At 50.3% G+C, this 27,841-nt stretch overlaps 1 protein-coding gene across 4 annotated transcripts in view; it reads right to left on the reverse strand.

The window, feature by feature from the left end:
- Positions 1-376: 376 nt before the first annotated feature.
- Positions 377-27,841, reverse strand: part of Ctif (cap binding complex dependent translation initiation factor) — a 288,191-nt gene continuing 260,726 nt past the window's right edge. For all 4 annotated transcript variants that reach the window (XM_005005538.4, XM_013157177.3, XM_063231710.1 and 1 more), the window contains exons 11-12: positions 5,673-5,726; positions 377-4,275 (exon numbers count right to left, since the gene is read on the reverse strand). In XM_005005538.4, coding sequence (XP_005005595.1) covers positions 4,060-4,275; positions 5,673-5,726 — 270 coding nt within the window. In that variant the 3' untranslated portion in view covers positions 377-4,059. The remainder of the gene's footprint in view (positions 4,276-5,672; positions 5,727-27,841) is intronic.

The following is a 27,841-nucleotide window of genomic DNA, read 5'->3' on the forward strand; positions in this document are numbered from 1 at the left end:
CAATGCCACAGGGACATTTCCTGGGAATGGGTAGGTGGTGGTGGTGAAGAAGTTAGATATGCAGCAAACTCAAACAGTACTATGAAAGTTATTTTCTCTAAGAAACTCTAGTACCGTGGATAGGCCAAAGCGCCCAGCTTTGAGGGCAGAAGTCTCTTTCACCCACATTTCCCTGGACCAGTGGCTTTATAACTGTCACCAGCCCCCAGGTCCTGCCCTTATTCCCTACGGTGGCCACACTGTGGGGACTCTTCTCATTAGCTCACCGCCTGGAAAGGGCTCCTAAGAGGCCTCTGCCAGCCCCAGCTGAGCAAGGCACAAAGCCTTTGGGAAATAGTTTCTTTGTTGAACACACAAAGGACACAAATTCAGGGCATTTTTGGTTTTTGGTATTGTTTATTTTTTTTAAACCCACTTGGAGTTTGGGTTCAGCTGGAAAGCAGGACATACCAATGGGGAAAGGTGTCAGCATGAGCAGAATTCCACTGCAGCTTTGGTGGGAAGCCCCAGACCCCTGCTCCAGGGAGGTAGGTCCTGCCGTCCGGCTCCCAGCTGGCTCGGGTGAGGCGGCCGGCCCTTGCATGTAAGCGTCCTGAGCAGAGAGTCGTCTTCTCTCTGAACTGCATCTTCAAGGCCCAGCCAGACGTTTCCTAGCAGAGTGAGTGTCTGGCAGCTGAGGGACACCATGCCACAGCAGGCCTGAGTGTCTGCGGGACAAGGAACACCAGCAGCTTCTCCTGCCAGATAACGGCCTGGGACTGAGCTTCCTGGAGGCGGCTGTCTGGGGTGGCCCCAGGGGGCTGCTCCTCTTGGCGGCCAAGCCATCTGGGCCTGGGCCTCTGCAGCTGCCCAGGGCATGATCAGTGGTACAGTTCCCACAATCCCACCCCTCAGAGAAAATAAAATAAAATAAAAATTAGAATAAATACCAACTAGGTCAACATTTACATTTACACGGATGGACAGGACAGTCCCCAAACTATAAAGGTTTACAGACTGGTTAAGAAAAGACAAACAGACAAAGTTGGGTTTAGGGGTACACTGTCCCCATGGAGGACAATGGAGCTCCCATCCTCGTTCAAGGGACCCTAGGAGTCCTTCTGGAACTGCGGCACCAGAGCTCAGCAAAGCCACCAGACCTGGGGGGGGGGGGGAGCAGGACATGGCAGGTGGGCTGCCTGAGAGGGTTAAAACAGTGCCTAACTCGTCTCGACAGGCAGAGGGGACAAGAAGGATCAACACGAGATGGCTGTAGTGTGCCTCTTCCATGCTCCAAGGCCCGCCGCCGAGCGGGGGTACAACATTCAGCTGGCCTTTCTTTTGGAGCAGAGGGGGCTCTGGCATGGGGAAGGGGCAGGCATCTCTGGGGCACCCACTTCTGCCTCCCAGTTCCTGTCTGAGCATCTGCCATGGGAAGTTGCCCCAGTTTTAGGCTTTGCTGTTTCTTTAAAAAAAAAAAATTTTTTTTTTCCTAATGTTTTCCTTCCATGTCTGAAAAAGTAGCAGCAACCTGCATTTAGAAAAACAGCCAAAAGTGTTATTCAGATGGGCCAGGAAGTGCTTTCAAGCAGTGGAACAAATTAGGCAAACTGTACGTCTGGAGCCACCGTGACACAACACGTAATTAAAAATATATTTATATATAATACATATTTATACCTCACATCTTCACACTAGTCCTCACGGCCCAAGAGGGGCTGGACCTGAGGCAAGACCTCCATCCGACAGGCCATCGGGAGGGAGGCACATGTGACCCTTGGTGCCCAGTGTCCTCTGTCTCTTACTTTCACAAGGGACACTAGCCCCTCTACTCAGGATTTGGGAGCCCCCTTTATGGAGTCTGCCTATGAGCCCAGTGAGGGGTCTAGGGAGAACCAACTCTCAGACCTCTGTCTTCTGGGGACCCTGCTTTGTTCTTTGCACACACACACACACACACACACACACACGCACGCACGCACATACACACTCACACCCCACCTGAGGGAAGAGGGGCCCTTCTAGCACAGGTGTGGCCCTCTGAGGCTGCAGGGAGCGGCTGCCTGGCCAGGGCTACCTGACTCCATGAGAGCATGATTTCCCCAGTGCCCTCTCCGAGCATCCCAACATCAGCCTGACTCTTCCTTCAAGCCCTCCTGTGGGGTTCCTGGTGTCCCCAGGCTCCAGGCTGGGCCTAAGGGCTGGTGTAGGAGAGAAAGCAATAAGAAGCAGCTTGAGAAAGCCTGGGAGGGAGGAGGAGTAGAGGAGGAAGAAGGCAGGGGTCAGGGGCCTGCCAGGGGCAGTGTGAGCCTCTTGGCAGAGGACATTGACCTATTTAAAGGGAAACTGTAACCTCCCAAACCCTAACCCAAGTAGGCTTTTTTGGGAGGACTGGCATAGGCTCCCACCCTAGAGCTGGAAGGCCAGTTTCAGTGGTGCAAAGCCAGGCGGAATGGGGACCTTCTTCCTAGCCTCAGGAACGATCAACAGAAACTTTCTCCACCCTTCAGCTCCCAGCCAGTCTGATTCGGATTGGGAGGCCAGAAGAGGTTTCCAATGTGATCTAGGGTATGACCAACCTCAGTGAAGGAGCAAATCAGGAAGCTGCTGGGTTCCGATGGCATTTTCTAGGGCTCATCAAAGCATAGGTTTTACACCCCAGACAGGGACTGTGTGGACACTGGTTGTGATCTTGATGCCAGCATCCCCGAGCTTGACCTTTCTAGCCATCACAGAAAGGGGTGCTCCCCAGGCTGTCCAAGAAACCCCAGCCTGAAAAGCCTACCTGACTGTCCTTAGGACTCAATGACTCCTGCCTTTCCCAGTAGCTGGAAGGGCTTCTGGATCCTGCCTGGGCTTGGGCAGTGACATAGCCCATGACTTAGACAAGTCCCGGGGAGGCAGGCAACTCCCGCTCCATCTTTCTCTCCACTAGGCACTTGGGACAAGACTCATTTTGGTTTTAGTTTGCCAGCCTTGTTCTGGGCCCTGTTTGCCACAAGATCTCCATGGCCAGGACCAGGTCTAATGCAGTCCAGCAACCTCAGTACCATGTCCTTTGAGAGACAGAAACTGGAGAGCAGAGTCGCTGCAGGCCAGGCGGGGAGGAACACAGGATTCCAGCAGGGGACCCCCACCAGGGCAGAAGTTTCCAATTACCCTAATTGGCTACTGGCAAGCTGTCTATGGCTAGAATCCTTCCAGAGCGGGCCAGGTTTGATCTCCTATTAATCAGGGGGTCCTTGCAGAGCTGACTGTGTGATCACATGGAGGATATTTTCATTGAGAGAAGAGACTTCAAAGCAACCAACTTTTGAAAAATAAAACACAATAAAAGAAAAGGGTGCAAGCTGAGTTGTAAGCTCCAGCTCCCCTCCCGGCTGCCAGCCCCCTAGGCCTGGGCTGGGGGCCCAAGGCTCGAGGAACTGAGGTTGGGAGGGTGGGGTGTGAAGGTTAGAGAAAAGCGCCTCTCCCTAGCTCCACTGTGGCTGACAAAGGCCGTCAATTACTGGCGGCTGGTGGGGACCGTGCCTGCCTTTGTCCTCCCGGACATCTGCTACATGTTGCCTGCTGCCAGTTGGCGACTGCGGCTGACAGCACGCAGGGAACAATGGGAGCCCGTCTCGACCCACTTTTTCAGCCTTCTGAGATCCTTTCTGACCCAAGCGGTGCCCCGGAGTGGAAGGCTGGTGTTCAGGCTGGGGGCGGGGCAGGGGCCTCCGAAGAGTGGCAGAGATGAGATCTCTGCTTGAGGTGGATGGCTTGGGTGGCAGGGGGGAAGAGGGGTAGGAAGGAGGGAGGTCTCGGGCCAGGGCCACCACGGAAAAGAAACATGCTTCCCTTATTGGTGGGAGCTGCCACATGCTCAGGCTAGGGTGGGGGTGTTTATGTGTAGGGCGGGGTGTTCTTCTTAGGGATTTGATCCCTTTTCCGGTTGGCTCCAGACTGGCCACTGACTCTGCCTGCCTTCCTACCCATTTCTTTCTCCCACCAGGCCACCCCTGTCCTCCCGCCTGTCCATCTGGCTCTGTGCACCAGGGCCCCAGCTGCCCACGGGCTGCTCGCCAGGCCTCCTGGCTGTCAGGCTGTCAGTTTCTGGATGGTTCTGTTGTAGTACTGCGTGATAGGAGGCGTCAGAGGGTTCCAGCTGTTGGCATGAAGCTCGATGACCTCCAGGAGCAGTGACCGGGTCAGCATAGACTCTGAGGGGCACAGCATCTTATCTCGAGCACTGGCTAGAAGCTCGGTCATCATCTCGGGCAGCTGCTCTTCCAGCAGTCGCCCTGTGCTCTGTAGCTGCAGGCAGAGAAGTGGGGGCCGATTAGGACAAGACCTAATGACCATCTTCAGTAGATGGGCTGGGGGTATGGGCAAGAAACAACTGGACTGTGCTAGTGCCATGCAGGCCCAGGTGAGAAAATCACCTGTGTAGTCCTACATTGAATAACAGTCCACCAGCAGGAATGTGAGGAGTCAGAATATCATCTGCTGCCCAGGCCCCAAGGAGCCCTCATTGGGAACACATCCTTTGTCCATTTTATGCATGAGACTCCCCTCCTACAGGGGGCCTTCCCTGACTACACTGACATCCTCAAGTGGCCCCAGGGATCTGCTCCCTTGGGTGATCAGGTGGCTCTGTGTTAATTTCCCCTTGCTGGGAGGTCTCTGGAAATGAGCTTAGTCATTATTACCTGCATGTGCCTATATGAGATGGAACCTGAGAGCAGGGATGAGCTCTCCTATTTCTCCCCTTCTCTCCAGCCCCCAAACCAACCTCTGCCCTTGCTTGTGATGAAGGGAGGAGAGAAATATGAACTAGGGCAGAAGGCCAGCTGGATGGTCTTGAAAGACTCCATAATTTTGAAACACTCCTTGAAAGAAGCTCCAATTTTTTGGACCAGTGAATACCAGCCAGCGGCTCCCTCGGTCCCTATTATTGTCCTCTCACTCAACTATCAAATCTGCCTTCTTCACAAAGTCTTTTTTGACCTCCTGGGTCCATGCTGACCTTTGTCTCCTGACTTTGCCTGTACTCTGCATGTGCGCTCTGTACTGACACATACTCCAAATAGTCCTCCACCCAGCGTGTGTGTGGGACCTGCCCCTAACCAGCCTGGAAGCAGTCTGAGGGCAGGGACCACGCCTTCTCCTCCTCCAGCCCTTCTCCTTGAACACTACATTGTATGGCTGGAGTCCAACAAATGAAATAAGTGACCATCTCACACACCCAAGGCTTCTGTCTAGGCTCCTGGCACTTTTGTTCTCTGGGCTCCTCTACTGCTTGGGCAGAGCTGCACACTCATTATGGCACACTCATTAGTACTGGCAGACTGAGGCTCCAAGCTGGATGTCCCTCTTCCTTGTACTCCACTCTGAGCTATTTGCAGAGAGCAAAGATATGCTCTAGGGACCAGCCAGAGCCAGGCTGTAACAGGAGATCCCAGAGGAAGGATGTCAGAGAACAGCGGGCACACCTTGGGGATGGAGGTAGCACCTTCTACGTTGGCTGTCATCATCAGCACTTACCTGGTTTAGGGTGGGTGGCTCTGGGTGCAGCAGTCCATGTCCACTCAAGAGGCCCGCCCTGTCCCGCCAGCCTCACTCAACAAACACTTCCCTGGATCTGTGGATGCTCCAGTGACCTCAGTCCCTGCAACTGTGAGTGTGAGAGATACCTGAGCCACACTGCTTACCTCCATAGAGCAGCAAAGGACAGCATCTTCCTTCACATCCTGAGACTGTAGGAGCTGTGAAGAAAGGAGCAGAAAGGAAATCAATTAGGGTGTGCAAGCTGTCCTGCTCTGGTCACTCCAGACCCAGTCCTCATTTTTTGTTTTGTGACAGACACTTCTGAGGGCCAGGCTGGAGCAAGAGTCCATGCAGATTGGAAGGCAGAATGAAAAGTGCACCCGGAAGTGGTGGGTTTTCTGATGGCTTTGGGCAGCTGGAGGACACTGAACAGTATTAAGTCCTGGTTGGGTCAGAATAATGCAAGTAGAAGCTTACATAGAGAAGGGTTGCCGGGGTCTGAAGGTGGTGGCAGGTGTGCTGAATGCAATGAGCTTTGTCCACTTGGTGAGCCTGTGCGTGATGAAGCTTAGCCAACTGCGCTAGCACCCATGGGCCTGGCCACGGGAGGATGTCCAGTAAGCAAGCATTCTTCTCCACTAGCCCAACACTGCAATCTTTCAAAACCAAGGCCATGAGTTTTGAGTTTATCTAGAGACCACAGTGCTTCCTAACTGGGGCCATGGCCAGGCTACTCAACGCTTGGCCTGGATACACTCTTAACCAGTGTTCCCTTTACCTGCCTGGAACATTCTATTTCTTTCTAAATTGAGATCTAATTCATAAACCTGACATATCATAACATAAACTTCACCTTTGCAAAGGGCATAATTTAGTGGGTTTTAGCATGTTCAGAGTCAGACAAAGATTACCACCACTAAATTCCATAACATTTTCATCACCTTTAAAAGAAATCCATACCTGCTAGTAGCTGTTCCCCATTCCTGGTTCACTCCAGCCCCTGGTAACACCCAAGGACAGGAAGAATCCTGTCTCTGTGGATTTGCCTAAGTTGGACATAAGCTACACTGAGGAATCCGTGGAAGGGAATAGGATAGTACATAGCTTGTAATTAGCTGTATTCACTTCATGTTTACAGAGTTCCTCCATGGTATAGCATGTACCACATTTCCAACTTGGCTTCTGTGCTCTTGTCCCCAGGAATTCTCAGCCACTCCAGAGCTGCAGACCGCACCTTACCCTGTGCAGAGCTTAGGCTGAGCACATCTCATCAGAGAGACCTGCCCTGAACAGTCTGCGCAGACCTGATCACCCTCATGCTCCCCCAACGCACTGTCTACCTGTTTGCCTGTTTTCTGTCTCCCTCCAAAAGAAGGGAAGCTTCAGAGGGCAGGGCTGGGTGCCGAACCTGGTGCCTAGAAAGCTCTTGGAGAATATTTGCTAACAAATAGCTTCTGTAAACATACATGCATGTGGAGATACAAGTTGGTAATTGGTACAACTCAGCTAGGTGTGGTGGTGCAGACCTGTAATCCCAGCACTTTGGGATGCTGAGGCAGGAGGATTGCAAGTTCAGGCTTAGCCTGCACAACTTAGCAACATAGCCAGACCCTGTCTTAAAATTAAAAATACAAAAAAAAAAAAAAAAAAAAAAAAAAACAAAAACAAACAAAAAAAAAGGGCTAAGGACGTAGCTCAGTGGGAAGGTTCTGGATTTGACCTCCAGTATAGGGTGGAGCAGCAACTCTATAAATGGCAACTTGATGGTAATTATCAACATGGCAGGGGTACATACCCTCTGACCTCAAAGTTTTACTTCTAGAAATTTCTCCTGCCTATGTACCCATATACAAGCCATACAACACAGGCACTATTATAAGAACAAAGCACTTTGCACGTCCACCTGACATGTGTGCACAATGGACTAAGCTGTAGCACACAACCGTAATCCCACACATGGGTCTACTTCTGGAGTTTTCTGGTCTCTAGTTCCAGGACTGCAAATCTTAAGGACAGTCAAAGGAGGCTTTCTATCAAGCCAGCACCTGGGGGCTGCAAAGGGAAGGGTCTCTCATCTGGAGGATTCAGGAGGCCAGAGAGAGGACCAGAAGGCAGGCTGTGGAAATAGCTGGGGAAGAGCTCACCATGCAGCAGATTTCCCTGAGTTACCTGAGCCAGCATCCAACCCAGCTCACTCTGACAGGGGTAGGTCCCAGGGATTCATGGGTTCCATGATTGTCTGACATGAGGTCAGAAGGAAAGGTGGACTTGACCCCACTTAGTCTACAGAGAAGAGGGGGACAAGGCAAGAGGAGCTGTGTGTGATTTTTGGGAACTTCATGCCATGGTAAATTAATTTCTTTCTTTCTTTCTTTCTTTCTTTCTTTCTTTCTTTCTTTCTTTCTTTCTTCCTTCCTTCCTTCCTTCCTTCCTTCCTTCCTTCCTTCTCTCTCTCTCTCTCTCTCTTTCTTTCTTTCTTTCTTTCTTTCTTTCTTTCTTTCTTTCTTTCTTTCTTTCTTTCTTTCTGTGTGTACCAGGAATCGAATTCATGACCTTGCACTTGCCAGGCAGGCACAGTGCTGCTGAGCTATATCCCAAGCCTGCCATGGTAAATTTCTCTCAGATGTTTCCCCTGGCACTTAGCAGAAAAAAAAAAATCCTTAAAATAAAAGCTGCTAGTGGAAATCACAAGAAAGGGGGAAGGTTTTGGATCTGTGGCAGAAGTTCCCGAGACAGTGGGCAGTGACAGCTGGGCGGAGAAGAGAATGTGAGAGCCGGTGGGAAGGTGGAGAGTGGGCTGCACCTGGTACCGGCTGGCACATGGTGGCTGCTCAATCCAGGTTTCTCCTGGGCCCTGTTCTATCCATTGACCAGCTTTGTAGGGCCCCTAGTTACTCCCCCAGGGGCTGGCAAATTCTGAGGTTGAAGGACAAGTGAGGTAACGTAATGGAAAATTCTTCAAAGAGCCCGGGTCTGACAAGGGATTGCTGTTGCAAAACAGCTCTCTGTCCCCATGGACAGTGGGTCTTCAGACCTGGTTGACACTGCACGGAGAAGCTTGCAAAATCTCCTGGTGCTGCCAACAGAGCATGTTGCCCCATGAGCCAGGGCCCCCTCCTTGTTCTGGCTGCTGCCCATGGCCTCCTCCCGCCCTTGGCTCCCCTGTGCCATGGGACCAGGGCTTCTCTGCAGGTCTGCACTCCTCCTCTTTTTCCTCTTGTCTTTGCCCCTCGGTAGGCCCACACTCTCCACAGCCATGCTCCCGGGAGCCACTGCCTCTGCTTCCTCCTTGGCAGGGTCCAGGGTCCCTGACTACCAGGGCAGGGGACAGACTGACCAGGATTCTCCAGCAGGACTGCGGTGGGTTCTCTCCTCCACCCTTATCTCTTGCTTGGTTGTTTGGAAAGTCTGTGCGCAGCCAAAAATCACATTGTGTGGCCAGCCCCCTGCACACAGCTTGCTGGGCTTTCTCAAGGAAGCCGTGGAGAGCGAGAGCTTTGCATTTTCTTTTTCCTTCACAGCTGCTGAAATGCAGACAGCATGTGACAGGATTGGTGGCCACAGACAATGTCCTGTCCTCTCCACAAACACAGACCTGACCTCTTCATGCCAGCTTTTGTGAGTGGACTCTCAGGGCCTTGGGGCTGCAGGGACAGTGTAGGATGACTCCTTCAGCCTTGACCTCCAGCCCCTGAGGGAACTTCACTGGCCCTCAGGTCTGCTGTTCTTTGTGTATAAGAAGATGCTGCTGCCTCCTGCTCCCTACAGGGCTCTCTCTCTGAATCCTGCTCAGTACCAGATCCTGGGCTCCTCAAAACACCCCACTGGAACTGCCCTTTGTGGACATCATTCTAAGTGTAGAACCTTTCCATTCTTCTACCCTGGCCCCAAATTCCTGTTCTGTGTCCCATGTCTTCAGGGATGTTTTCCTATGGGACAGATAGTTTTGGGGATAAGAGATATCTTGTGCTACATGGAGGAGGCCAAGCAGCCTTCTCATCTCTGACTGTTCTACTTGGGATCTTCAGAAGACAACAGCATTTTGCAACTCAAAGATGAATCTCAAAAAGCAGTGGCCACTTGAATGGACACAGTACTTGTGTACTTATACACCTAACTGTGATGGACAACAGCCAAGAAGCAGAGCAACCCGCGTGTCCACAAGTGGGCAAATAACTGGTCCATGCACACAACGAAACATTACACAGCCTTAAAAAGGAACGCAGTTCTGACATAGGCTGCCACATGAGTGAACTTTCAAGAAGTTAGGCACAGAAAGGCAAATACTGTATGATTCCATGTATACGAGGAACTTAGAATGCATAGTCACATTCACAGACAGAAAGCAGATTGCCAGGGGCCATGGCGGGGGATGGGGAGCTTAGGGTTTCAGCGGCAGATGAAGCCTGGCGATGGGTGGTGGGGATGGCTGCTCAACAATGTGAGTGGATATAATGTCACAGAAATGTACACTTAAAAATTGCTCAAAGGATAAATTTTATGTTCTGCGTATCTTTCCATAATTAAAAAAAATGGTTACAAAGGCAGTGGCCAGAGTAGGTATCTTTTGACAGGAGAACTGTTCCTCTCCTGTGACACAGACGGAAGACGAGCATGCCCATCCTGCTGCTGAAGGCCTGGGTTGGTGGGAGAGGCGGCCCCTGATTGGAGTCTCTGGCACAGAGAGGGATGTGGGCGGGCTGGGGCAGGCAAGCCACCCGCGCCCTCGCACAGCGAGATGTGTTTCTTGGACGAGAATCCAAGGCAATTGTGCGAGCCCACACAGTGTTTGTTCGGAAGCGAATACATTCCTGTCCTATTGTCTCTGCCGGAGACTTGTTGTGGGCACACCCATCATATCCTCCCTGGGGAGAAGCCAAGGTGCTCGACTCAACAGCAACCAGGGAGAAAGAGCATCCCGAGTCCCCAGGGAAGGGCCATGGGGCGTGGGCATGTTGCCCAAGGCGTGCCCAGGATGGAACCAGGCTGGCTGTTGGGATGCCACCCGGCAGGAGGGAAGAGGGTGCTGATGGAAGGACCCGTGGGGCTGTTTTTGCTGTGCAGGCGGGGACGAGTGCTGGAAATCACAACTGCTGCCAGTGAAGGGTGTCAACTAAAGGCCCACTGATCAGCCCTTTCTGACCACCCATGTCCCCACACAGCAAGCACTTCGGTACAACAGACCTTAGGCTGCCCAGTGCAGCCATAGCAAAAGCTCAGCTCAGGGCCTGCCTGCTTCAGGAGCGCCCCTGCTTTGGAGGGGGCGGAAGGGGTGGGCTGGAGAACAGCAGTGAAGGAGCAGGAGAGGGAAGCTGGCAGAGCATCTGTGATTGGCTGCTTTGCTGGAGAACAAGGCCCACAAGAGCACTCTGATTGCCTGGCTGGGTGGAAGGAAAGTCTGGGGCTTGATGGGACAAGCTGAAAGAGTGGAAGAAGCCCCAGGTCAGAACAAGGAAAAAACAGCAGAGAGTGGGGGGAGGAAGCAGCCACAGTGTTGGGTATATTGACAGTGCAGAGGAAGGGGAGAGGGAGAAGAATAGGCAGAACCAGAAGAGACAGCCCCAGGGCACGGAGTGGTGGCTGGGGTGAGACCCACACAGGGCCACCTGCATCTTAGGAGTGTCCTTAGGGACAGTTAGGGCCCATATGTCCCGCACCACTGCAGGCCCTGGACCCACATCTATAGCCAAGTCTAGAGGATAGCACAGGAACTGATGCTCATGGTAATGACTTTGAGTCATCAAGAAGAGTGTCAATTACATGTGGGTCTCTATTCAGGGAGGCAGGGAAGTAGATAATCTCCCCAGGAAAGGCTATCATCAAATCCTCGCAGCAGTGTGGAGTCAGAAGACCTGCTGCTCACTAGGAGTGGCTCCAGCAGGCCCCTTAATCACACTGCACTTCTGGTCCTCGCCTGAGACTGGGGATAAACCCTGCCTAGAACTGTTTTGAGAGTCACCTGAGATAATGTATATGAAAGAGCTTTGAAAAAGGGCAAGGCTTGATTCAAAGGCAAGGTGTTATTACTTTTATTACATTTATATCTTTATAAACACACACCTCCCCTGCAGATCTCTACACACTATGTGCCCCATCCCATTTGCTCTCAGGACACTCTTGTGGAGATAGGCAAAGGCCACAGGCATTATTATCTCTACTTAATAGATGGAGAAACCAAGGCTCAGTGGTGAAGTGGCTTGTACAAGTCAGACACACAGCGAGTCTGAGCAGAGCTAGCAGGAGCTCAAGAGTCCTAAGTCAGCATACTCTCCCTTAAGGAATAATCTGAACTTCTCTCGGATTTGATAATCCTTATTTTGCTAGTTGGAGCTCATAGTTCTTAATTCCACTGAGTCTTCACAAACTTAACTTGGTCTTACCGAGTCTCTCCCACTTTTGGGGGTAGGCCTGGGGATTGAACCTAGTGACTTTGCACTGTGCTACATTCTCAGCCATATTTATTTATTTAAAAATTCTCACTAAGTTGCTCAGACAGAAGGCATACTTGAGATTCTCCTGATTTAGCATCCCAAGTGCTGGGACTGCAGGAGTGTGCCACCATGCCTGGCTTGGTTTTACCAATTCTTTGTGTTGGTGACCATTAACTATCAATCTACACCTGTTTTTTTCATCTTTCTATCCATTTACCTGCATGCCCACCCACACATACTATCAACATTTATGGAATATCTACTATGTACTAAGCACAGTGTAAACACAGGGGTACCGAGAAGGGTAACTCACAGTCTGAGGGAGTGATCAAGAGGGTTTTGCTAGGCATATGGGGTTGGAGCATGGCACAGAAGGGCGATGGTGAATGCTCCAGGTATGTGGATAAGAACGTGAACAAGTAAAAAAATGTCATCAAACAGAATGCATTAGTGCACAGATGCTAGGATATGATGATTTAAAAAGGCAGAATAGGATGATAAAGAAGGCAAGGGTCACATTCTAAAGAGCTCTAGATGGCACACTACTGAATTTGAATCTTATCCCAAGAGTCACTAAAAGATTTCAAACTGAAGAGTAGCAAGATACTATCTGCATTTTAGAAAGACTCTTTCTTGCAGAGAGTGGAGAAAAACCTGGCTTAGGAGGATGGTGCTGGGACTAGAGATCAGTGAGGAGGTATAGTATGAAACTATGGTGGCTCAAATTAAGGCAGGCACACAGGAACGAGAAGGTTTAAGAAGCAGAATATAGTAAGAATTAGAAGTGAGCAAAAGGGCAGTGTAGAAAAAGGGCCACTCCCAGGCTTGGGACTTGGTCAACTGGGTAGATGGTGATGCCAACCATAGTACCGGGAAGGCAAGAAAAAAAAAAGCAAATGAGTGTAGTGTTAAAAATACTGAGTCCATGGTCCTCCAATGATCAGGGGAATGACCAGTGGGAATGTGGCTATCTGGGGCCTCGGTGTCTAGAGGCTGTCATGTCTAGAGGCATGAGGTGACCTGAAGAACACATGGAATGAGAAGAGGAGAGGGCTCCAACCCTGGAAACAGCAGTGTTTAAAGGATGAGAGAGGAGGAGGAGGGGGAATCCACAAAGGAGGAAGCTAAGGACAGAGGGTAAAGTGGAATGGAAACAAGTGGTGTAGAAGCCAAGGAGGTGCAAGGTCTGTAGCATCAAACACTCAGAGAGGTCAAGTAAGATGACCAATGACCAAGATCCCTTGGAGTAGACATGTGAGGGCCAACTTCGCCATGATGACTTTAGCGCATTGTAGGAGCAGGTAGGAACCTGGGTCTAGGGCCTGGAGAGTGGGAGGGAGGTCAGCAGTGCAGACAGAACAGCACGCTCTTGCTTTCTTTTCCTCTGGGTCTCTCTCCCCTTCCTTTCACCTCCCCTTGCTGTTTTGGTGTCTGAACTTGCTCATGGAAGAGAGGAAGGGTAGGATGCCAAGAGAAAGAAACTGGCACAGGGTCACTGGCAACACTTGTTGAGGCAAGAGAGCCTGGAGCCTGTGTAAATGCTACAGGTGGATGGGAAGGGGGGAAGCCAGGAGAGGGAGGGTCAAGTGCGCGGATCTGCCTGGAAAAAGAGAAGGGACAGCACAGCACCCCCGAAAGGCAGAAGGAAGGGGCTGGGGTTGTGCTAATATAACACTTGCCTAAATGCTCACGCTGCCCAGCCTGTGGTGAAGTTTTGAAATTAGTGTGTGCTGTGTTCGTATTTTATTGTCATCACTCTGTAGCCACCTGATTGCAGATATCTTTCAAGAGGGGAACTGGCCCTAATGTCACATTTCCCCCAGCCGAACAAGGAGTCCTGGTGTGGTGGTTAGGGTCAGAAGTCAAGGAAACGCCTGGCTCAGACCTGGACTTCAGTCTCAGGGTTGTGCCTTGTGGTCTGGCTGTTAGCCCTCCTAACTAAGGCAACCAGGCCAGCAGGCACCCTAACTGCGGACCAGGCGCCCCAGAGGGAATAATTAGCCTCCTTCCTGCCGAGCTTGCAAACCATCCAGTACAAAGTGGCGGCAGTAAATGTCACATGGGGGAATTCTTCATCTCACAGCTGGCCCCAGGGGGTAGAAATGTTATCTGGGGCTCTGAGCAGACAGAATCCTGTAGACGCTGGAGCCAGAGGACAGGAGTCACCGCTCTAGTGGCTCCTCTTGGGGCCAAGCCTGGGCCAGTAGCCTGGGCAGGAGGGAGCTCTGTGCACTGTGTTAATTCCTCAGCCCCTGGGTCAGGTGTGAAACACTCGGGAAGTCAGCTGTGTCTTCAGCCAGCATGTCCCAGCTTCTCCTTTAGTGTGTGCACTCACTGACCCTATATCCATGTGTCTCCCCTCGGCGGTGGACAGGAAAAGGCCCAGGCAGCTCTGAGGTTCTCCCTTCCACAGGGGCCTCCTGAGAGCTGCACGTCATCTCAGGCTCCTTGTTTGTCACTTGGCTGACATCTTTTGGGGCTTGCTCTAGGTACTTTGTGTTCATTTTAAAATCTACTTGGCCCCTATACCAGACTATGGGAGTTAGAGACCATATAACTCTTTATGCTGGAGCATCAGAAAGGCAGGCTTAGAGCAAATGATTCCTCCAACAGCACATGGGTGAGTGGGAAACAAGATTTGAACGGAGGTCCAGTCTGGCTTCAGAGTTAAACTGGCTTACTTACTACCCCCACTGAGTGCTGTGTAATTAGAGGAGAGGCCAGGGGAGAGAGGGTGACTGGTTTGCCTGGGTGCCAGAGTTTACCTGCCACCCTGAAGTGATTAATAATAACATCCCTTCCTTTCTCAAAACTGCTGCAGTTCAGACAGCATGTTATATGGTCCCCCAGAAGAAGGGAGGGCTTCTGAGAGATTGGGAGCCCTTCTAAGCACCCTCCCTATCTCTCTACTGCTCAGTCTGTAGCTTTGTAGCATACTCCACTTCCTGTTTCTGGGCCTCAGGGTCCCCACTTATAAAGTGGGTGTTCCTGCTTATCTCTGAGGGTTGGGGTGGGGAGGAGGGTTCTGAAGGCTGCCAGGTGTCCTCTGTCCCTAGAGAGGGAGGTCATTATGAGAAGATATGGGCTCCTGTCCTGCAGTTCCTGTTCCCAAGCAACAGAGCAGGCACAGGATGGAATCATGGTATCTGAGCACACTGTTTACTACGCTTTGCTGGAGTGCTTGAAAGGGAGACTGAGGCAGCAGCCACTTCTCTCCCAGCTTCCTTCAGGGCAGCCCAGACTGGAATATCCATCCAGGGGCATCCCTGGACCACCCTCGGAAGGACTGGTGTAGTTTGCATCTAACTCGGCACCAAGTAGCTCCCTGAGTCAGCAGGTTGGGGCTGGCTGGGGGCCAGGCCCGGGGCCCTGGGCAGTGGGCAGGCTCCCCTCACAGGGCCTGAGGGGGACAGCGTAGTCTAGCCCACCGGCTGGGGACCCTTGAGGGTGCCAGGAGAAGGGTGATGGAAGGCGGGGCTGCTTGCTGCTCCTAGCTGGGTCATGTTCCCTCCCCTGGCTGCTGGCCCCCACCTGAGGCCTGGACTTGACCTTGCTGGCTTTGCAGGGAGGGTGTGACTAGCGTCTGGTAGAGGGAACTAGCTGCCTGCAAAGGCATTTTCCGCTCTCTAAAGTAAACAATCAAACAGGAAATTAATCGAAAAACCCACATCAACGGAAGGTTCAGGTTGTGATTTTCACAGCCTCAGAGCCAGGAAATTCAAGGTTACAGTTCCCATAGCAACTTGCCTGTAGACTCAGTGACTGCTGGGCTGGAACAAGACCTTGAGGGGTCACTGCAGCCAGCCCCCTGCCTCCAGGAGGCGTCACCAGCGGTGAGTCTGTGTGTCTCAGGGTAGACTGTTAGAGGCTGCAGCACACTAAGCCTGGAAAAATTTGCAGCTGGGGTCCACTTTTAGTGTTCACAGAGTCTTGTGAACTGGGCGACCAGATGATTCAAGGGGATTCAGTTGTCCCATACTCTGTACTTTCACGTTCCAAACTACTCCCACATTCCTGCAGCCTCTGAGATGGGGATACTAGAAAGATCTGCCCACTTCCAGGCTGCCTGGTGCTCAAGTGAGAGGCTAGTCTTATTCAGGATCCTCTGTCCTACACGATGCCACGATGCCTCCTCTCATCTCTGGCTCACTCTGATGGCTCTGAATCTTGTGATTAGTCTCTGGTCCACCCTTTGATTGCAGCTCCTTCAAGAAGCATCTCAGAGACTTCCAAAGCAGCCACTAAGCCTGCTCCATTCTTTGGACACTCTCTTCTCCCTTTGCAGGACCAAATCTATAGCACTAAATGATCAGCTCAGTGCCGTGGCTCCCAATGGATGGTCAGGTGGAGTAGTCAATGAAACCAGGGGCAAACCCTTCATTTTGAGGAGGTGGGAAGTTGCTCTACATGGGTGGGGTTTTCTTTTGTGTAAGTGGTGAGGAGTCCCTGCCTGGCAGGAAAGGAGATAAGCGCATTGAGCTCAACCCAACAAGGAAACAGTCTGGAATCCTTCCCTGAGCGTCACTCTGCTCTCCTGTGGAGATGGCCACAGATAGCTGGCTGGCCTTATCAGGATCAGGCTGGGACCCCAGGAGAACACTAGCTGAGTGACTATGGGTGCTTTCTGGGCACTTGGCTTGTGGCAGGGGTACCTGGCTACCTCCCTGGCCACCAGCCTGACCCCGGAACCAGGGCAGTGGTGAGTGAGAAGCAGTGCCTGCTGGATAGAGACAGAGTGGCTCCCTGATTTCCTAACAGGCTATCTATGTGCCAGGGGCCAATGGGCACCAGACCTTGCTTTCAAAAATGTCCTTTCCTCTCCTGGGTGAGCATTTCTGTTAGCTCAAGTCCCCTGAGTACCGAGGACACTGCTCAGTGCTGCTCATCACATATCTGCCCACCACCTTCCTGGATCCTCCCTTATTTCCACCCACCTGCACATGGCGGGTTGCTGGGAGAGGTGGGAGACATTCTGGGTGTAAGATGATTCTTTCCATGAAGCCAGACAAATGGATTTGATCAGAAAGAAGGGATGGGGAGACAGTTATGGACACAGTGGCGATTTCTCTGCATCTTCAAAGCAACTTTGAAGACTGCAGTATAGAAGGTCACCCATCTGGGGTGGAGCAAGGGGCTGCCCACACCCAAGAGGTCCCATCTCACGTAACTCACAGATCGCAGCATAAAGTGATCAGGAGGGCTGTGCTGACCCAGGCTCCCCTGAGCTGGAGGAAGCTTCTTAGAGGATCTGGGTGGTAGGCCTGTTAATGCTTGGAAGTTTGTCCCTCATGCCAATCTCAGATTCTACACAGACTGTGCATGTGGAGGGCAAGAGTGACAGCAGGAGCCTTCAGGAGTAGTGACATGCATGTCAGCCCGTTCTCCTGCCACAAAGCACAGCGTTCTGGAGAACTATTTGCTATCTTCCACACGGCAATCCTGACATGATGTCTTTAGGGATAAATGTCCTCAGTGGCATCGTCTCCAGACAGAGGTGCTGTCTTCCAGAGGTGGCATTTGAAGTCATACTTCAGAGGCTGGGCCCAAGGTCTGCCCTTTGGGAGAGGGAGCTCAGCAGATTCCTTGGTGTGTTTGTGTGAAAGGCAGTAACCAAGGACCAACTGGGTAGAGACAGCTGGGCCTGGGACAAGCAAGCTCTGTTAATGTTCAGAGAAGAATGGGGCAGTGCTAAAGGCATAATTAGCATTGTACTCAGAGCGGCAGCCACCCAACAGAGGGGCAGACAGGTCTGGGCTGAGAAAAGGGCCTGGGGCTGCTTGGGGATGTCAGAAGGGATTCGCTAAGTACTCTTTGCCAAGTCTAAGAGACTTGGAGATAAGAGTATTTAATTGGCACCTGTGAGTTTGTTTGGCTTTAGAGCTTATACCCTTAGCAGAATATAAATTTTAATAATGGGGCAACTCTTTCTAAATTGAGATGATCTTTTTGGATGAATGAGCATGTGAGTCAATATTTTGTATTCTCAATGTGTTGAACTGACCAGGCGCAAGGAGATAAAGTGCTTAGCCTGGCATTCCTGCTCGCTGGCCCACTTCCACCGGGCCCTGTACCCTCCTCCCGCTCCCTCCAGACCTCAGGTCTGGCCAAACTCATTTGTTCACGGGTCTGTGGAAGTGTCTTGTCCTCATCTGCCTCCAGTTTTTGCTCATCGTTCTCTCCGTTATGAATGCCTTCTCCCATCCTGGCTGTCTTTCCCAGATCCCTCAAGACAAACTGCAGGACACTCCTCCTGCTCTTCCTGCTCCTTCTTTCTTTCTCTCCTTTTTTCTGAGACAGGTCTTGCTATATACTTCATGCTGTCCTTGAACTCACTAAATAGATCAGGTTGGCCTTGAACTCCCAGCAGTCTTTCTGCTCAGCCTCCCAAGTGCTGGATTACAGGCCTGCACCACTATGCCTGGCTTTCCTTTCTTTCTTAAGGCTATGTTGAGCTTTCCCCCTCACCTCTGTGGCCAGAAGGCTTGCTACTCACAGCCCCAGGAGCTATTCATTGGTTCTGCTTAGCTCTAAGTCTCATCTACATTGACCTAGTCTGTTTTCGCTTCATGCTGCTCATACTGGTTCTTGTGCCCAAATGGCCCTCTCACTGGACCTAGAGATTGGGGTTGAAAGGAAGCATGTGTAAGGTGAATCACAATGGGGTCCAGTCGCTACAGCCCCTCAGTGACAGAGAGCCTTGGGGTATGGCAGGTCCAGCGCTCAGCTCCTCCGAGGGCAGAAACAATTATTCATTCATTCAATAAGGAGGCTCAGATTCTGACCTTCTGGGTCAATTAGTACAGGACGGAAGACAGATTCTGCATAAGGAGATCAGTTGGAACCCAGGCCATAAGGGAGACTGCTCAATTCTAACCCTGACTCAGTCACGCATTCGTCATATTGTGCAATACAGGGGTCACCTCTGGGCCTCAGTTTCCTCATCTGTATTGGGGGTACAGTGGCATTACCTCCCTTGGGGGTTGCTGAAGGAGAGGTGAGATGAGTTATGGAGCTGCTCAGAACAGTCTGTGAGTGCTGCTGTGAGTGGCAGCTCCTTGATGAGTAGCTGTGTGTGGCACAGGATGAAGGTGCTGTTGACTGGTGATGGTCAGAACTCCTGTCACTTGTTTAGGGAGTGGAGGCCCAGGGGTAACTTCTTTGGGCAGAGCCCTTTTCAGATAAAGTAAGGAAAGAGTGGGGTGAGGAAGAGGAGGAAAGGAAGCCATTCCAGGCGGGGAGCAAGGCTGCCTCCTATTACAGGGGTTCTGAAAGGGGAGCAGGGCAGGACTGAGGGGGAGGGGATAGTTGAAAGGCGGGTTGGTAATTTGGGTGAAAGGGATTGATGGGTAGCAGAGCCTTAGACGGGGAGAAAAGTGGTAGCCAGACTCAAGAGACCAGCAGGGCGAAAGTCAGGTACAGCTAGGAGCAGGTTTTGGGAGTAGAAGGTCCCATCAGACACAGGGAATTTGAGGGGTCAGTGGCCAGGCCTAGGAATGGGGTCAGGAAGATGGACTAGGCCTGCAGTGCAGATATGGAGTTTGTGCCTGCCAGATCTGGGGTAGCTGCTGTCCTTGTATCTGACCAACACAGGCTCCAGAGCCTGCACCTGCCCACTCACTGCCTGCTGGTCAGTGACTCCCATGCTGATCTCTGTGTCTCTGGCTCCAAGGGAAGCCATGACTATGGGAGTGAGACACACACCTTGAGTCCATCTAAGGGTGCACAGCTACACTCACGCGCACACATCATCTGTGTGTGCTTCACGTCAGATGTGACTAGGAAGACTACGTTCACAAAAATCAAGCTTATTTCTCTGCATTTCCTTCTAGTCTCTGAGTGCAGACAGATTGGACAGCCTGAGCTGGGGGGAACAGGGAAGGAGGAATCAAGGATAAGGCCCAGATTTCTTCCTTCAGGAGGCTGGCTTGAGGGGGAACAGGCTTGGTTTTTTCAGTCTGGGACTCAGATGAGTAGTGTTGGCTGAATATACTTTTTTTTCTTTTTTGTCTTTTCAAGACAGGGCCTTGCTCTGCAATTCAGCTTGGCCTTGACTTCATACACTCCTCCTGCCTCAGCCTCCTACGTGTTGGAATTACAGGCATGTACCACCACGCCTGGTGTGCAGATACTTCTGAGAGTCCTCAGCACAGAGGTATTAAAAGCTCTGAGATTGAATGAGATCATCTAGAACAGACTTTTTTAGCCTCAGTATGACTGACATCTGTGCCCATGCTTGTTGTGGAAGCTTCCTGTGCATGAAAGGATGTCAACAGCAAGTCTGACCTTCGCCTCATTGGATACCAGTAGAATATCCCCAGTATAGGGACACCCCAAAATGTCTCCAATCATTGTCAGATGTCCTGGCTGGTAACCTACAGTTCCCCAACCAAGTCCCACTCATAGTTTGCATGAATCTTGTTTTTTTTTATCAGTACCGGGGATCGAACTTATGACCATGCGCTTGCAAAGCAGGCACTTATGCCACTGAGCTAAATCTCCAGCCTCATAAATCATTTTTACATTTTTCTTTCTGTCTTTTGTTTTTGGTACTGGAAATCAAACTCAGGACCTTGAGCTTGCCAGGCAGGTACTTTTACTGCTGAGCTATATGACCAGTCGTACATTTTTAATGGTTGAAAAATGTAAAAGAAGAACAACATTTGATGTTATGTAACAATGCTATGAAACTCAAATTTCAGTGTCTCTGCAGTGTTTTGTGGGAGTAGTCAATGTCACTCGCCTACATATAATCAACAGCTGCTTTTGGGATACATAGCAGAGCTGAGGTCTGAGCAGGCTTATGAAGATGGTAACACAGGTTAAGTGGCCCTTATCCAAAATGTTCAGGACCAGAAGCAATGCAGATTTCAATTGTTTTGCTCTAGGTTTTGGAGAGTTTACACATCTCTAGTGAGGTATCTTGGGGACAAGACTTAAGTCTAAAGGCCACGTTCATTTACATTCCATATATACCTTATAGCTTGAAGGTAATTTTATATAACATTTTAATACAATTTTGTGTATGAAACAAATTTTCACAGTATGGAATTTTCCATCTGTGATGACTGTCATGCAGGCATTGAAAAAGTTTCGGATTTTTGCAGCACTATGATTTCATAACTGGATCAGGGATGCTCCATCTGTGTGGGCCTTGTGTTAGGGACCATGGTGTTGACTTGGTGGGGCACAAGCCACCCAGGGAGACAGCATGTAAGGAGAAAGTTCTTCTGAAAACCTAAAGAAAGAGAGAAGTGAGGAGTAATATGGTGTTAACAAATTTCTCCAGCTCTGTGGGTTAATGAGAACGAGCACCAGAGTGGGGGTCATATGTGATGTGGGAGAAAGACAAGAAACTCATTGTTGGGGAGCCCTTTGAAGGAGAGAGGGTAGAGACAGGCAGTGCTGGCATGGGGGTGGCTGACCAGTGCCCTGGTGGACACATTACCCAAAATAAGCAGTAGTCCACCGTAGTTGGCATGTCCAGCGGAGCAGTGAATGGCCCGAGACAGCCTGTGGGCCGGTAAGATAATTAAAGCAAGCTAAGTTTATGTAAGCAGACTTAGATAGCAGCTTGGGTTAAGAAGAAAGATACTTAAACCTGGCTTTAAGATTATTTTAAATCTTACTCTATTATTTGTGTTTATATTTAAATGACTCTTCAAGCTATGTGCTAACTTCGTTGCAAAATTATACAGAAAAGTCCTCAAGGGGGTGATTTCATATTGTCTTTCTACTCTTTTGAGAAAACTTTTATTGAAGTGTAAGGCATGCCACAAAACAAAACATATATCTAAATTCTGTGTTTGGATGAATTGTCACATGGGGAACACCCTTGTGTTACTATTGCCTGGGTCAAGAAATGGGACTTACGTTATGTGGCAAGGTGCTCACCTGCATGTGCAAGGCCTGGGGTTCCATCCCAGCATGAGAAAGAAAGAAAGAAAGAGAGAGAGAGAGAGAGAGAGAGAGAGAGAGAGAGAGAGAGAGAGAGAGAGAGACATACAGAGAGGGATAGAAGGAAAAAAGAAAAAAAGGAAAGAAAAAAGTAGACAAGGACAGGAGAAAAGAGAGGGAGGGAAGCATGATCAAGAAGAAAGAAAAGAAAAGAAAGAAGTAAGGAAAGAGAAAGCTCAGTTATCCCACCAGAGGCCTCTTGGGCCCCTTCTTCCCTAAATTCTTCCAAGGATCGCCATCACCCTGCAAACAGCAGAACCTGATTATGTCTGTCTGAAAACTTGCCCTACTGTACTGAGATCTGGATATCAAGCACACTGGTGGTTCCTGGTGGCTTCTCGTGGCAGCTTTGAAAACCCCCCTGCTCCAGTCTGGTGTTTCCCTCATGGAGCACCATCAGATTCTGGACATCAATGGGTGGGCAGCGACCCCCAGGCCACAGATTGGCTCAGGAAGCTCATTTCCAAATCTAGGAATCAGTCTCAAAAGTTTGGTGACCTCTTGCTCACTGACTTTTGTCCCCTAGTGCTGGGGATGGAACCCGAGGGTCTCACATGTGCTAAGCAGTGGCTCTACCAGAGCTGCACCAATAGCCTTGTGTTTGACTTTCTTAAAAACACGGACTCCTTTGAAGATCTGATGAAAACATTGTCACCTCTCTAGGAAAAATGCATATCTGCACAGGCTCACAGGTGTTGGCATCCAATTTCAGTGGGAACCCAGACCCTGGGAGAATGGTCTTTGGAAATTTCTTGGGAGCGTGGAACGGTGACTGCCTCCATAAGGTCACATGTCCCCTTTTCTGTGGTGGTTCAGGTTATGGCTGGGTAGCTCTGCGGGTAAGGCCAAGAAAGATACCATTAAAGTTCTCCACCATGCGCCTGACACTGATGGATTTATCTCTAGTTCCTCTGGCAATTAGGCAGAGGTAAGGGCTGTTTTCCATTTTACTGATGCAAAGTGGGGCTCCAAGAGGATAAGGAAATTGCCCCAGGTCCCCACCCATACCGACAGCTGGGATCTGCAATCCTGTTGGTTCAACGACCCAGCCCTTGAACATTCCATTTTCTCTCCTCCAGAAGGAGATTTTTAACTTCTGTCTCACGTCTGCTCCACAGATCCCGGAGCCACTCAGTTTTCGGTAGCAAGTGGTAGGCTGGTCAGGCGAGAGCTGACTGATGGCTGAGGATGGCTCAGTGCACACTAGTGCCACTCGTGAGAAATGACTCACCAGAGTCCTGCCGTTCTGGGGCTCTAGGGGACACAAACACACTTCCTGTGTCTCAGCAAGAGCGCTGGGCAGGGTGAGCTGGCAGGGCAGATTTCTGAAGGTGGCCAAAGATAGAAAACCACCCAGCCCTACATCCTGAGGTTGAAGGAGCCTCTGGCTGGGTTCACATGACAGAGCTATGTCACCTCTGGGCCTCAGTTTTGTCATCTGCAAAATGTGGGTGGAAGTCAGACTAGCTCACTGGTACTCAGGGTCCCTGAAGCATCACCTGGGGACCTGCCAGTTCTCCCTAACATGGCAATTCTCACATTCTGATGTGCACTAACATAACCTGCAGGGGACTCCCATCTAGAACCACAGATCTAAATCAGGGGTCTGTAAACTATAGCCACTGGTGAGATCTGGCCGAGGCTAGTTTTTTTTTTTTTTTTTTAAGCAATTCATGAGTCATTAAATGGTTTTTACAGTTTTAAATAGTTGAGTGGGGTAACCAAGTGAAGAGGTATATTGGGACACATATGAATGATATGCAATTCACATTTCAGTGTCCCTAACTAAGGTCTCTTTGGAACACTCACTGACATTCATTTACATACTGTCTAGGCTCCTTTAGGCACTAGGACAGAGTCAAGACTTTTGGACTGAAACTGTTCTCACGTCTCTAGGCTGCACAAGGATGAGGTTAAAGATGGTTTTGCAAAGGCTGACATATTTACTAGCTGGCCCTTTGTAGAAATTTGCTGACCTGCTTCGTGGAGTGGGGAGGAGGATTTTTAGAATCCTAGGGGGACCTGCTCTGTGCAGGGCCAGCACTTAGGACTGCTGTGAGGGTGACCTGGAAGGTCCCTCAGAGCAATTGAGACCTTCCCCCTGCTTGTCTGCAAAGCCACCACTAGAGTAGGGGCCCTCCCTCCAGAGGGCAGGTCTCAGCTGTTCCAGGCTTTAATGCTTGTGGGGTTTCCTGGGAGGAAAGTTCTCAGCAGGGTGAGTAACCTCTCTCACCTCTCCAAAATCTTGAATACCTTACTCCTTTGAGGCACATATTTTTCTCTTTCTACTTTTCCTTTTATAATGTGCGAATCCCTGGAGGGGTGACCCAGTATCTATGTGTCTCTCCAACCTAGGGAAAAAGAAGGCTATCTGATGGCATGGGCAGGTCTTAGAAAATTGTATGAAATCTGGGCAAAGGTTTAGAGCAGGTTGGGGAGATGCTCAGAGGAAATGGTGACCAAGGGAAAAGGCATCTTTTCCAGAGGGTTGTAGGGCCCTCCCCACCCAGAATCCACTTCGTTCTATCAGCAAGAGTCAACAAAGGCTTGTGGTCCACAAAGACCACCCTCACTCCCTAGGCCTCACGAATCTCCTGCCTGCAGCGTTCACCAAGCAAGTCTCAACTCTGGCCCTGGGATTCCAGGTATTTTCCCAGTCAGCCCCACCTCATCTAATTGCTTTCCAGTCAGCTAATCCTTGGCCCACGCCCTCTGCTCCAGCCAGGCAAGTCACCTCAGTGTGGCCAGCAGTAGCTTCTGAGGCTTCCCATGGCACACGTCCAAGCCTGGGGCAGCCTCTCGACTCCCCTTGCCCAAACCACATCCTCCTTGCCCTTGCCCACACCTCAGACTCTCCTCTGACTAACAGTTCCAAGCCAAGCAGAATGCAGTCCAGTCCAGACTTAGGGCAGGAGACTCATTCATCATCCTCCCCACTGTACCCCAAGACTGGTCACATCCCGGCTATCAGGGAAGGACAATTAGCCAAAAGTGTAGTTGTACCTACTGTTCAAGTCCCAGAGCTAATTGTTTTAAGCAGGGCTTCGGCCTTCATTAAAGGGTAATTAGTTACTGCATGTGTGTTTGCATTTCCTAAGTCTGGCTTTTAACCCTGGGAAACCAGATTCAGCAAATACTTTTATGTTTCAATACCTCTGAGTAAGGGAGAAGGTTTTAATTACAGAAATGGTAGTCCTGTGTAATCAAAAGGGCAATGAAAGAATGAGCTAATTGTGCCTTCCACGCACTGGGCCACGATTTCTGTTTGGGCATTGTGAGGAGCAGCTGGCAGCTGCCTGCCCCTGCCCGGCACCGCTCCCCGGGCTCTCCTGACTCCTTAGACGCTATTTCACCATCTTTCTCCTTTTTGAGGTCACAAACACTGCCTTTTGTAGACCCTGCTAGGAAGCTGCAGGCAGCCAACCACCTAACCCTGGTCATGAGCTTTGGGGTTCAATTTTTGCTGCTTCCCTTCCCTGCGGGATGCTCAGAGGCAAGGAAGCTATAGATTGCAGAAAGTGCTTTTGAGACTTTGGGGATTCAGAATTGTTCCCACAGCCTGCTGACTCCAGAAGTTGGTCTTCAGACCAGCGCCATCTAACACCAGAGTCATCTGCCACATGTGGTGTTGAGGACTCACAATTTGCCTGCTCTGAATTGAGAGGTGCTTACGGTATAAAAACATTCTAGACTTTAAGCTGGGCATGGTGGCTCATGCCTGTAATTCCAGCACTTGGGAGGCTGAGGCAGAAGGATCATTGTGAATTCGAGACGAGCCTGGGCTACAAAGTGAGCTCAAGACCAGCCTGAACTGCATAGTGAGACCCTGTCTCAAAAAGACAAAACAAAACAAAAAAACTCCAACATTCTAGATTTTAAAGACTTCATTTAACAAGAGAAGAAAAAACAAGAATATTAAAATCATCTCATTGATACTTTTTAATACTGGTTACATATTTAAGTGATTATTATTTACATATATTAGAAAACACAAATAATATCACTGATTCTTTTTACTGAAAAACTGTAGCTACTAGAAAATTTAAAATTATGGAATAGCTTACATTATATTGCCAATGGACCTGCAGCTCCTTAGCTGAGACTGTGCAGCAGTTGGTGAGAGCTAGGGGGTTTCGTTGCCCTCCGAGTTTGGGACTGTGGGTGGCCTCTCCAAGCCACCCAATCGTTTTGCCTGCCGAGCTGGCCTTGACCTTCCCTCTGGGCTGTCATGATGCCCCTGCGTTCCCTGTAGGAGGCCTATGGTATCCTGAATTCGGTAGGAAAGTTAAACTTCTGTGAAGCTTAGTGGACTAACACTGGAAAAAGACGTAGCCATGAGCTAAAATGCAGGCAGCTTTGTGGGGCACAGGTACTTCTGCCTGGCTCATTCTGAGTGGGGGCACAAGTCACTTCTGTTGCGGTTGCTCGGGGGGCTTCTCTTCCCTCCTCTGCTCTGAGCTCATGCCCAGAAAACACTCCTAGTCAGTCCCAGCCTGTGGTCACCTTGCTTCTTCAAGGATTCTGGATTTACCTGCTTTGAGAGGTCTTCTCACACTGACTGCAGATGGGCTCACCTTTGTTTGTTCAGATACTATTTTATGACTTTATCCAACAGGCACTTATTGAGTACCTATTGTATGCTAGGCATCATTCTAAACAGTGGGGACGCAGTGTGAGTAGACATATTCCCTGCCTCTAGAGAGTTTCCCTGCTGGTTGTACAGACAGCAAACAATCCACCTAACAAGGAAGATGCAAAGGTAAGGCCAAGTTAATGCCAAGTACTAACAGGGCTATGAGGAGAAAGAAAGCAGGATGGGACAGTGATGGATCGCCAGCCTAACAGGGCGGTATAGAGAGAGAGGGCTCTTTTCAAGAACTAAAGGAACATCCGAGCAGAGGCCGGGATATCTAGAAAATGGGTATTCTCCTTGATGGAACAGCAAGTGAAAAGGCCCTGGAGCTCATTTTACTGGATTCATTCACATTCATTTATTATTAAGAAACACCTCATTTCATGAAATTAAAAAAGCTGCTGACTGACCTTTATTTCAGGTCTTAATTTTTCAGAGGTGGCATGTCCTTCAGATAGGAAGATGCAGGGAAGGGAAGACATCAGATTTGTAATTAGCATATCTGCTAAATTATACACATTTACTTGTCAACTGAGGGCCAGAGAGAGTCAGGGAGGATAAGCTGCCTGAGTGTGTCTGCCTCCCAAGTCTGCTGTCATACCCCTGGCACCCTCTCTTCCGGGAAGTTTCCTTGTGTAGGGCCACGCGCAGGCCACCTGTGACCTGTGATCAGCACTGGAACCTGGATTCTAGCTGAGTGTGGAGGCGGACAGAGGAGAGGAGGAAAGGTAGCCCCTAACTGTCTGGACAGGTGCCTCCCAGATGTTATTTACATCTGATGGTGGGAGTAGCATCTGCTCAGGCTAAACTTGAACTGTTGGTCCTGAGCATGGGAGCAGGATGAAGGAGAAAGGTCATCCTGGGTGTGGACAGCCACATGTGCTTTAGGCTCCATGGCTTTTAGCACAGGGCACTACTTCCTCATTCTCCCAGGGACAGTATCCCTGCAGCGGCCACAGCATGCCCCTGCCCAGGGCCCCCACACCTAGCACCCTGACTGCGGGGAACAGGGTCCCTGAGCTGGAGCATGGAAGCCAGAGAGGGGGCTGGTGGGGGATGACTCTGGGGAGCGGCTGGAGTGCAGCTGGGTCATTTGGAGTACCTGGTAAGTGGGAAACAGGCAAGCTTTACTTTTTGACTTCTGAGTTATCTGAAGTTACTGATGGCCGTTTTTAACCTTGTAACCTCCACGGAGCCTGGTTTATTATCTTTTGAACACATAAATCATTCTCTCCCTCCCAGCTAATCCTCTGCTTTCCCTTAGAAAGTGCCCTTGCCTGACTCCCTAGTATTCCTGAGTGGAGGGGATCTGTGG

The sequence above is a fragment of the Cavia porcellus genome, unplaced genomic scaffold (assembly GCF_034190915.1).
Source record: "Cavia porcellus strain 051 isolate PalLab524CR breed Dunkin Hartley unplaced genomic scaffold, mCavPor4.1 scaffold_20, whole genome shotgun sequence".
Classification (NCBI taxonomy): Eukaryota; Metazoa; Chordata; class Mammalia; order Rodentia; family Caviidae; genus Cavia; species Cavia porcellus.